Raw genomic sequence first — 11,018 nt, 5'->3', positions numbered from 1 at the left:
GTTGAAAGGCATTAGTTGGTATGAGCTTGACCAGTTTGAAAGGAGATTGTTTTCACCCCAGTCCTACTTCTGCATGCATCCGTCTGTTTCATTGTTAAATTACATGGTTGTACAGAAGTCTAATTCTCTATGGAATTTTGTTGCAGCCTTTCTTTCACTTCTGTAATATTTCTACCAAGCAGTGGTGCACAAATAAGCAGGAAAAAAACGTGAATATTTCAAGTTGTCTGAACCTTTGTGAACACAATGTTTTTGGGGGGGGGGGGGGGGGGAGGCCGTATTTTCTTTTTAAGGGACCATCGATGTTAAATGCCATGTTAAATGTGTACATAAACACCATCAATTTCACTTAGTGTTTTAGGGATTTTGGGACTTTTTAGGTCAATGATAATTTTTTTCCAAAGGAAAAAATTTTGCACAATAAGTTTGAAGCAATAGTCATGGACAAAAAAATTCACATTGATTTAGGTACATAAATTGTGCTTGTGGTTAGTTGCTACAAAATATGTAGTATATACCAAGTCTCATTAATGTTTCCTCTGAATTATGCAGCTAGTAGTTGTCCTGCCGAATGAATTGCTCCAGTCACACACTGTAATATCATAGTTTAATGCAAACATAATAAAGCTACATTCACAAAATAAATGTTGTCACATGTGTTTATTTTTTTGTTTGTTTTTCTGATCATATTTTAATGTGATATCTTGGAATTGAAGTGGTTACAGATTGGTTCACCACATTGAAACATGGTGCCCAAAAAAGGCTTGAAAATCTCATTGATCACTGAAGGTATTTTGGGACTGCTAGTGTTTGACCTTAGAGGGAAAGTCCATCCTTGAGCAGCTGCAATCTGTGTCTGTTAAATAGGCAAATGTGCACTGTTCAAATGGACGATACTGTATATACAAGTAGGAGAGAACATCAAATACAAACTAGTTGAAAAATTTATTCACGAAAATTTAAATATAATCGGGGGTCTGTATTTTAGTATTGCACAATATTATGAGACTGTTCTCTTCTTTTGAGAAAATTCATTTACATTTTACTTGTTAGAGTTCATCGGAATTCATTTTCGTTATCTACGTATGTCGAATTCAATGGTTTAAAAAGAGGAATGTTCAATTTATTTTAAAACATTTAAACATTTCACTCCACCTACTTTTGTATTATTCTTCAGAAAGCATCAGAAAGCCCATTTATACTGTACATTTTATTCAAGGTGAGAGTCAACAAGACCAATTCCATTACTTTGTGCTCATCCCAATCTCAAATTACCCGAGTGGTGCTGAAAAGAAAACCCACTGGATGCTGCCAGTTGCACTGACAGCACCTCCCGCACACACTCGGGTCGCCATAATTATCCCTGCGCATCCAGAGATGACATCTCCCGTCACCAAAGCCATGATAGAGTCCTACGCGCTTATGGTCATGGTCATGGGCACGTTTTTCATTTATTTCTGTGGGATGGTGTGGGCTTTTTGCAACCCGAAACTGAGCGGTGCAGAGGAGGAAAGTGGCAGTGAGAAACAAGCAGCCGAACACGGGGACTACTGCTGGGTTTGTGCCTCAGAGCTTTCCAAGCAGAATTTCAGCTGTGCCTGTACCCATGTACCAGCACCGCCGTACACAGCAGAAGAACTCACACAGACCACGTATGTAAACTTTTGGGATGATACTGACAGTCTGTTGGACTGCAGCGCATTGTGCCGGGAGGACCATGGAATTAACAATCAAACTGAAAGGAGTCCGTCCTGGATCACAGGCTGAACAGTCGGTGACCTCACCGTCCGTCCATGTCTATATTTTTTTTAACTGTTGTTCTTCAGATTAATATTGTATTTTTCACAGAGTGAATAAGAGTGATAAATTCAAATGAAAGTAACGGTTCTGGCAATAGTTAAGGTTTTATTGTAACTTCTATACCAAAGTCTCAAAACACCAATAACAGGTTAATCCTCCTATTATTAGAAGTTCACTTCATGCTGAATACAAAATCATGAAAAAATGTAAACAGGGACTCAAACAAAAAACATTGAGAATCACTGTAACATTTGTGAATGTGTGCTGAGAATCAAGACTTGCATATAGTCACATCAATGTTGTTTTTGGGTGTTCTATGCTTCAGCAACCTAGCAATGCTGCAAGACTGGAATTCAATATCCATCCTAAAATTGTGTGGTGTGCTTCGAGATGAAACCAGGTCATGCAAAGCTACCGTGATGCATGACGTGTTGAGATTCCTTCTGTTTCTCTTTCAGTTTCTTTCTGACATCATTTTCCAGTTGTAGCAATTTCTCATACAAAGCTTCTGATGTTGCCAAATCAACATCCATCTGTAGAATAGAATACAAAGAACTCAGAGGAACTACTGGGAAAAACTATTAAAGTTTCACTATGAACGGATTAGCCTTCATACCTTACGTGGTTCTGTATAGTTGTTGCCTAGTCCAGATGTTAAGCTGTGGTATTTGGCTTGAGGGTCCAGTGACTCAGGCTTTTGTTTAAATAACCAGAACTGCAAGAATGGGCAGCATTTAATAATGAAACTGTACAACACTGTGTAAAGAAATTATAAGATTTGTTTCACTTACAAGGGCTTCGGTTCCATTGTAGGGTGTCAATGTAAAAGTGTTGGTGAATATTCTTATCTAAGATTATAAGAAAAAGATTTAGTCAGAATTCGCACTCAACTTACATCCCTCCAAGCACAAAGACATTTATATATATTTGTACTGTCAAAGGTGGACTCACAAGCCAAAAGAGAGGCATCAGCAGGGTCCAGAGAAATGCTGGGAAGGAAGGCAGTATACTGTATGTCAGACTGGTCATCACAAAACCAGGACAAATGACAGATGAGGACAAACCCTAGAACCAGAACAGACCAGAAATATAAGCAGGACATCAGTCATGAACATCATGAGTAGGAACATCATGAGTGGGAACATCAAAGTAGCATGTGGAGTGTGTGAGCCGACCTGTTTGTTGTAGTGTGTGTTGAGCGCTAGGCTCAGGAGGTCACAGGCATACTTAGAGGAGCTATACGGTTGTGTGCCTCTCTGGTGTTGAATGTCTTCAACATTAAAAGCCGAGCGGTGAGCGTTACTAGAGGAGGTCCAGACCAGCTGGGAGGTCCGGCCTGCGTAGCACAGAACTGGTTCCAACTCCCTGATCTGAGCCACAACACAGGAAAACCACACAGCATTACAAATCATTTTGAATTAGAACCACACAGTATTACAAATCATTCAGAATTAGAACCACACACCATTACAAATCATTTTGAATTAGTTTTATGGATAAATAAATGCTGATTATTTTCACCAACTTTACAAATGAGAACAGAAATTTTTTTACTTGAATTTGTGTAACAAACAGTTAACTTTATTTTCTTATTTTTATTACCAATGAAATAATATCTATACAATATATTGCACTAACTGGTTTTGTTACTGATTTATTGCAGTAACAATACTTAGATACCGAGCATTTCGAATTAAAATTAAAATTCTAAATTATATATTGAGTGTTGCAAAAACACCTTTTATTCTTGCTGTCTAAAAGTAAAAACCTTGTATAATAAAATATGTGACTACAGCATCAAAGAAGAATTTATAATTCCTGAGAGTCAACAGAGGAACTTTGAGAAGGTTTTTCTAAGTTGGCAACTTAATACATTTTAGACCTCATCTGACAAAAACGCAGAGTAAGCAGAACATTGTGACCTTTCGGATGGAATAATACATTTTTGATGAGCATTGTTGCTAAGTGACAGACAGATCTGGTATCACTTGTATTTGTTCCATCGAGGGTGAACAGCCGACAGGAATAGATCTCCATGCAGAAAACTGCACGGATCATCATTGTGGATCAAACTGAACAACTAGATAAGTCAGGAGCTTAAGCATCACTCACTAGTAGAAAGTGACCAAAGAGGTTGGTTGCAAAAACACTTTGCAGGCCGTCATGAGTGAGGCAGTCCTTCTGCGTCAGAATCCCCTCACCGGTTGCAAACATGGTGATGATATTGCTGCAATGCAGATAGCTTTTGAGAGGCAGGCAAACATCTTTGAAATAATCTGTGATGCTGCTCAGTTAGGTCAGGTGCACACTGTAGATGCTGCAAACAAGCACATGAAATTAGCAAATTACCTTGAAAAGAGGCCTTTGAAAAAGGCTTTCATGTCAAAGTGTGGGTTTGGCATGATCCCTGCATTCAGGTAAAGGTAGTCCACCCGGTTATACCTGCAGCAAACAAAACATATCTTGTCCTGTAACATAGGTGTGTAGGACATTCCCTACTGTAGTGCACCCACTCATCTATTTTCCCACCTGAGTTTGACCTCCTGCGAAGCAGCAATGACTGAGGAAATGCTGCTGGTGTCCATCTGCAGGAGGGCCACCTGGGCTGAGGGGTGAGAGGCCAGGAGGGCAGAGCGAGCAGCGTGAGCTCGCTGCATGTTCCTGCAGGCCAAACACAACTGGAGACCCTCTGCATCATCGGACAGGAGACGCTCACACAGCGCCAGGCCAATGCCACTGCAGGAAAACACACAGGATGCATGCAAGCAATAAATCTATCACCGTCAAATGTAAATTCTAAAGACATTGTGACTTGCATATAGGTGTACATAATGATAAATTATTGCATTTTATATGTATTCATAGACGTACCTACTTGTTTTCCTTCACCTACATTACACTTCACTATTTGTTTTAGTTTTTTCTGTGCATCATTTATAAAATTATATTAAGAGCCTGTGTAAATATGTTTGGGAAATAGGTCTGATCTGACTGAAATATATTTTAACGTTCATTACTATTATTGTCTGTCTAAACAACAAAGTACCGCTGCCGTCTCGGTACACAAATATATAAATACAAATTTCAAATTAAATCAATAGACCATTTATATCCTATCCTTGTTTTAGCTTGCTTTAAGCTCAAAAACCCTATTAACGAGCATGAGGAGACGTCTTTCCTGCCAAGAACCTATCATAGCCAAGATGCCGGGATCAAGGAATAGAATAAACGCAATTAATAATTTATTACCTATTTGCTCCTGTCACCAAAACCACCTTATTCATCTTTACAGGTCAAAAATGGAAACAATCCTCATAGAGAACATAAATCCCTCCTCTAGACTAAAGTTATCCCGAACTGACTTTCACAGCAACAAGTTCCGACTTCTGTGAGCTCTCCAGTCCTTTGGGTTATAATATAAACCCCTCCTCCAATTTGTGATTGGATAATACATCCGCACCCAGCCAATGAGATCGTCGAACCAGTCGTCTCACTTCTAGGTACCGCCCACACAGAATCAAGCTCTCAGAAAAGTATTTCCTGTTTATATTTTATTTGTATTTTGTGGATCAATGCACAACTTTTGTTAAAACGCGTATAAAAACATTCTCAATAGAAAAAAAACAACATATGCATACAAAATGTAATAAAAAATAATTATAATTTTTTTTTACAACACATTTGTTGATGATTCACTTGTAACAAAGAGAGAATTGTAAATAGCACGAGAAGGTGTCTTCATCAGATGGGAATCACCAAATACAACACAACTCCAAACAATTTTTTTTGTATCAGGTCAGATGAGGTGGACTTGGCCATGCGTTCGGGCATACATGAGTGTCTTTTCTAAACAATGGTAGAGGGACAAAGGCCACAGATAGGAAGAAAGAACTTGTAAATACAGCTGAACTAACTGGAGCAAAGGTGTGCAGTATGAAGTTCAATCTATCACTGAGCTAAACAGAGGTATTCCAGAAAAGAAGAAGAAAGTCACTGCTGCTAATAGAGACTGCATGTCTAAAAAACATTTAGCAACGTGTGTTCAATTATTAGGTTATTGCTATTAGTTGTGATCACAACAACTGAAATATTTTGAAAGGAGTTTTATGATCAAAAATACGAACAAAAAGGTAACAATCAAATCAAATACAATATTACTAACATATAAACAAACAACAAAATATAAACAGAGCAAACACATACAAACATATAAATATTAATACAATATATGGCTATTTAAGATTTAGACTTATCTATTTAAAATGCACAGTCATATACACTTCATGTTCAAACCATCTTAGGAAAACTTGAGGGAGATGAGAAAGACTCGGCTATGTGATGTCATGAAATACTTGAAATATGATGAAATGTGACAATAAAGCTTTGCCACACGTTTCTACATTCAAGCAGTCATCCACAAGAAAACATAACCATGTGTTATCAAATACTGTAACACGGGAATTAGAACTCTTAAAAAATGAAAATTAAAATAAAGTTTTAAAAGTGCTGAAAGTCACTTGCTACATTTAATATTCTCAATATATGCCAGCACAGCTAAACCCTGATCGAGTTTCTGGGTTGGCGTCCTAGATTTCCCTAAGAACACTTGCTCTTTAAAGGTTTTGGCCAATGACACTGTGCCAGTTTTACCCAAACCGACAAACCAAATGTCTGTGGATAGTCCATCTTTGTAGAGTGTGTGTCCATGAAATATTCGTTCATTCGTCTTCCCTATCGCTTATCTGAAATCCAGGTTGTGAGTTTACTGGAGCCTATCCCAGCTGACAATGAACAAGAGGTGGGGTACACCCTGGATAAGCCACCAGCTCAACGCCACACATAGATAAACAATTGTTTACGTGCACACACACTCATACGTACGGACAATTTTAGCAGAACCAATTCACCAAAATTGCAGCTTTAATGGGAGGAAGCTGGAGAATCCGGAGATAACCCACGCAGACATGGGGAGAACATTGAAACTCAGAAAGTAATCAAACCCCGTACCTTCTTTCTGTGAGTGACAGCACTACCTACTGCACCACAGTGCCACCCCATCCATGAAACAACATTTCCTAAAGAATAGCTTCAAGACCACAGGTGGCGATTTCCGTACTGAAACAAGATAGCTTAAACCTGGATTGTGTCTGAATCATGGTCTACTCCCTCCTCACACCATTTCCTCCAGGGATGAGCAGACTCGGAATCATTGTCTTTTACATTGTCCCTGCCATTATTCCAGGAGGGCTCGGTGTATTTCTTGGAAGGAGGGCCTTTCCTTTGTGTTCCTCCTCCAGCAGTTCAGCATGATCTTGTAGAGCGAATCTGGACACAGCACAGGCTGAGGCAGGTAGATCTGCATAGCAGAGAATAATAATTTAGCAAGAGATTGTTTATTTTTAATTTTTGGATGGATGCCATGTCACAACACCCACCTGTCTCTTCTGATCCCTGAAAAACTCCCCCGTGTTTTCTATCACTTGCTCGTCAGTGAGCTGAGAGTAAGGTTGCTCCTTGCAGAAGTTTAATATCTCCCATAAGGTCACCCCAAAGGCCCACACATCGCTTGCTGTGGTGAACTTACCCTGCACAAGGAAACACTCACTTAAATGCACAACCTTTAAATGTGAATATTGCCAGGAGGAACATGAACAAACCAGACTAACAAAGCTTTCCAAGAAGAAAAAAAGAAATATTCTTTAAGTTGTGGTCCTCACCAGCAGGATGCTCTCCCATGACATCCAGCGTATCGGCAGTACTGCTCTCCCCTGTATGCGGTAGTAGTCACCACTGTACAGGTTTCTGCTCATGCCAAAGTCAGCAATCTTTATCGTGTAGTTCTTGCCCACTAGACAGTTGCGCGTAGCCAAGTCCCGATGCACAAAATTCAGAGAGGAGAGATACTTCATCCCTGAAGCTATCTGAGCAGCCATGTAGCACAGATTACTGAAGCTGAAGAGGAGAGAAAAGAAACACAGTGTTTTGGAACAGGAAAATATAAAAATACACACACACACACACACACACACAGCAGTCTTTTATCTGTTTGGTTCATATCACTCACCTGACTGTAGGAGTATCACTGAGCAGAGCAAGTTGTCCCTCAGGTTCATGGCGGGACAAGAACTGGTTGAGGTCTCCATTTTCCATGTACTCTGTGATCATACACAGCGGGTCGCTGTAGATGCACACAGCTAGCAAACGAATGATGTTGGGGTCCTTCAAACGCGACATGATCTTTATCTCTTTCAGGAAGTCATTCCTACCGAACCACAGAAAAACAGAAGACTCACTTTATGGAGAGAGACATAACAAATATTTACATGTTTAAGATGTAGACAGAGTTTCAGGTGCAGGACTTTTCATTCAGGTCGCCTGTACATTTAAAGTCAAACCATCTTTTAATACCTTGCGTTTTTATTGGCATCCGACCGCAGCATCTTCACAGCCACTAAAACTGGCTGGTCCTCTGGGATGTCAAATGCAAACTCTTTATTCATGAACTCTTGCATTCCCTCTGCTTCACACAGGTGCACCTGAGGGAAAAGTGTGAAGGAGGCAGAAACAAGGAAAGAGAAGATGAATATAACATTTAGACCTTGTCCAATCCATTAAGCTTGTTATGACTAGAGGAATAGGAAAGAGAACATACTTCACCAAATTGGCCCTCTCCAAGCTTCTCTTTGAACGTGAGCATCTTCCGAGGGAACTCCTCCACTACCACATCCTTCCCTGACAGCAAGTCCATAGTGAGTGCAGGGATGGCGTAAGTGTTGCTACCAGTCACACCTTGCAGGTTTACAATGTCTGCTTCTGCATAGTGAGGGACGCCATCTTGGGTTGCTGTAGTTGTGGTGGATTTAGATGCTGCTGTGCTGGTAGAAACTGGAGCATGAAAGGTAAAACTGTAACTATAAATCTCAAGAGCTTTAGACCGTTTATGAAGGAAAATGTAAATGATAGTCGACAGGTGTGTTCACCTACCAGGCTCTTCCGAGCTCTGAGCGAACTCTGGCAGCTTGCATATGAGGCGTGATGGCTCCTGGTAGTCCGGACCAAGAGGGAAGATACGCTCATAAGTGGAACTGGACTCTTGCTCACTAGTTGCACTTGACTGGTTGTGGTTGAAGGCAAATGTCTCACTCTGTATTGATAAGCTAGCAGTTAGTTCATCATCCAGCATCCGGCGTGAGGCCTAGAATAAAGGATGTGGGGGATGGGGGTGAAGGAAGATATGTGGCTACCTCCCAAAAGGAGATTTAGGAATCTCAAAAGAAAATAAGCTCACCTTCTCAAGCATCTTTTGCCACACCTGCCTCCACAAGATGATGACAATGATCGCCACAAGGATGAAGATGATGGCCACTAAACAGCCAATCAGAATACGAGTGTTGCTATCATCTACTTTATGGGTGGGATCATCTTCTGTGGAAAGAGCAGATGGACAGATTCACTCTTTAAGTGGTACTTAATTTAAATAATGCTAATTAAATTTGCAAAATGTAAATAGAAAATAATTTTCCAAACCAAATAAGTAGATATTGTCAGACATTTTTTTACACTGACCAAAAATCAAATGTTTAAGTTGTAGATAAATGTCATGAATGAAGAACGAGATGTTTTTGCTTTTTTTTAAAGATTACATTACTTCTATTTTAATGATGACACTTTATCCCCAACAGGAGACATTTCTGTCATCACAGCAGCTCAAAAAACAGAATGAAAACAGTAGTGTTATTCTAAACATATTAATGTTTTAATAAAATGTTTTAACGAATGTGTACAGGTCTAAGGTGTGTGTGTGTTTATCGAGTAATCACAGACCTGGTTGAGTGTTAGGTGGAAGTCCTGTCTTGGGTGGCGCCAGTGTTGTGTTATACATGGCTGTATCTGAAAAGTAAGATAGCATTGAACTAATCAGAAATTAATGGTGGGCTGCATTCACTGGCCTGACCAAACTCAAACAGTTTTTTTAACATGCAAAACTGTTGAAACGACATCTAGGTATAGACAAACGCAACCACCATCGTACTGCAATGCACTGCTCTCTGGTCTGTACCTGACTGGAAGGTGATCTCACTGAACAACATCCAGACGTCAGCAAAGTAAAATTGGCATTTGATGGCGCTAGCCATGTGATTGGCCAGGTTGACGGTAATGAAGCGGGCACTGGGGTTCTTCTCATCCACCACAGGAGTGAAGGAGAGTGGCACGGCCTCCCAGTCCAGCTCAGAGCGGAAGTAACACACCACCTGGCGAAAGACCTTCACGTGCCATGAGAACATGTTGTTGCAGTGGACCTGGAAGCAGATTAAGCCACATGGGGAGATTTTCAGTACCAGCGGTGATGATGTAAAAGACTGACAATATTCATGCGTATTTTATGGGCACTCGCCTTCATGGTGGTAAAGTTTCTTGTGCGGTCAAATTCAAACATGATTTCCACATAGCCACTGGGGAAACTCTCATTGCTCCAACCCACATAATCATATCCAGGCCACACATTGTAGACGTGACTTTGTGTAAAATCATCTAGGCCACACACTCCGTCGGTTAACTGGCCCAGACCCTCTGTCATACTGAATAGAAGATAAAGGAGCATAGAAAATATCACAGACATCACAAAGCATCCCTGGTTATGATATTCTGTAAAGAACCTCTGTCCAAAAGGATTTTATGCTACAGTCAGTAAACTCTAGGTGGCAGCATTGTAAGGCCAATTCCTCATACAGTATTGTCACAAAAGAAAATCACAGAAGGAATCCTGCCTGTGTCATGGAGGACATTATTCCCCACCCACATCCAAACATTTCTGTCAACAAAAGACCGATTAGTTCATTCTAAGTTTTTAACTTCATAAGAAAGGTTGACTCAGTCATTCCCATGCGGCATTACTGCCTCACAGCAAACCACCGTGACCCGCTCACATTCGTCTGTCTCTTTGCTTGCACCATGGTGACCAAGCAATAACAGTGACATGGCAGCAATGATGAGCAATGTCGTGTGTGACAAAGGAAGGAAAGAGTAATGAAACACACACACACACACACACACACACACACACACACACACACACACACACACACACACACACACACACACACACACACACACACACACACACACACACACACACACACACACACACACACACACACACACACACTCACTCACCTGTGGATGATAGCTCCGTCATAGACGGAGTCATTGACATAAAC

At 40.5% G+C, this 11,018-nt stretch overlaps 2 protein-coding genes across 3 annotated transcripts in view; both read right to left on the bottom strand.

Annotated features, from left to right (window-relative positions):
• Positions 1-317: 317 nt before the first annotated feature.
• Positions 318-5,190, bottom strand: hsd17b7 (hydroxysteroid (17-beta) dehydrogenase 7). The gene is made up of 9 exons (XM_068319883.1): positions 5,050-5,190; positions 4,330-4,536; positions 4,150-4,242; positions 3,913-4,027; positions 2,976-3,170; positions 2,752-2,865; positions 2,592-2,648; positions 2,417-2,515; positions 318-2,333 (listed from the first exon to the last, which is right to left on the bottom strand). Exons 1-9 carry the CDS (start codon positions 5,082-5,084, stop codon positions 2,202-2,204), a joined length of 1,047 nt encoding a protein of 348 aa, XP_068175984.1. The 5' UTR covers positions 5,085-5,190; the 3' UTR covers positions 318-2,201.
• A 144-nt stretch (positions 5,191-5,334) lies between these two features.
• The window catches only part of ddr2a (discoidin domain receptor tyrosine kinase 2a), a 23,933-nt gene continuing 18,249 nt past the window's right edge, over positions 5,335-11,018 (bottom strand). Inside the window, exons 6-17 of one of the 2 annotated variants that reach the window (XM_068320188.1) lie at positions 10,975-11,018; positions 10,196-10,379; positions 9,860-10,100; positions 9,625-9,690; positions 9,089-9,225; positions 8,785-8,995; positions 8,453-8,685; positions 8,209-8,336; positions 7,865-8,062; positions 7,518-7,752; positions 7,236-7,385; positions 5,335-7,156 (exon numbers count right to left, since the gene is read on the bottom strand). The exon at positions 10,975-11,018 is cut by the window's right edge and continues 59 nt beyond it. In XM_068320188.1, coding sequence (XP_068176289.1) covers positions 7,034-7,156; positions 7,236-7,385; positions 7,518-7,752; positions 7,865-8,062; positions 8,209-8,336; positions 8,453-8,685; positions 8,785-8,995; positions 9,089-9,225; positions 9,625-9,690; positions 9,860-10,100; positions 10,196-10,379; positions 10,975-11,018 — 1,950 coding nt within the window. In that variant the 3' untranslated portion in view covers positions 5,335-7,033. The remainder of the gene's footprint in view (positions 7,157-7,235; positions 7,386-7,517; positions 7,753-7,864; positions 8,063-8,208; positions 8,337-8,452; positions 8,686-8,784; positions 8,996-9,088; positions 9,226-9,624; positions 9,691-9,859; positions 10,101-10,195; positions 10,380-10,974) is intronic. The other variant, XM_068320189.1, reaches the window with a different exon arrangement.

Source organism: Antennarius striatus, chromosome 7, assembly GCF_040054535.1.
Source record: "Antennarius striatus isolate MH-2024 chromosome 7, ASM4005453v1, whole genome shotgun sequence".
Classification (NCBI taxonomy): domain Eukaryota; kingdom Metazoa; phylum Chordata; class Actinopteri; order Lophiiformes; family Antennariidae; genus Antennarius; species Antennarius striatus.
Note: the sequence above shows the minus strand (reverse complement) of the source record. Positions and strands in the feature narration are given on the sequence as shown.

What these genes read in the sequence shown, in the direction of transcription:
- hsd17b7 (XM_068319883.1), bottom strand. Translation starts at nt 5,084, where the DNA reads ATGAATAAGGTGGTTTTGGTGACAGGAGCAAATAG. An exon ending in ACACACACTACAACAAACAG is followed by an intron (nt 2,866 to 2,975) that starts GTCGGCTCACAC and finishes TTCTGGTTCTAG; the next exon opens with GGTTTGTCCTCATCTGTCAT. An exon ending in ACTATACAGAACCACGTAAG is followed by an intron (nt 2,334 to 2,416) that starts GTATGAAGGCTA and finishes TCTATTCTACAG; the next exon opens with ATGGATGTTGATTTGGCAAC.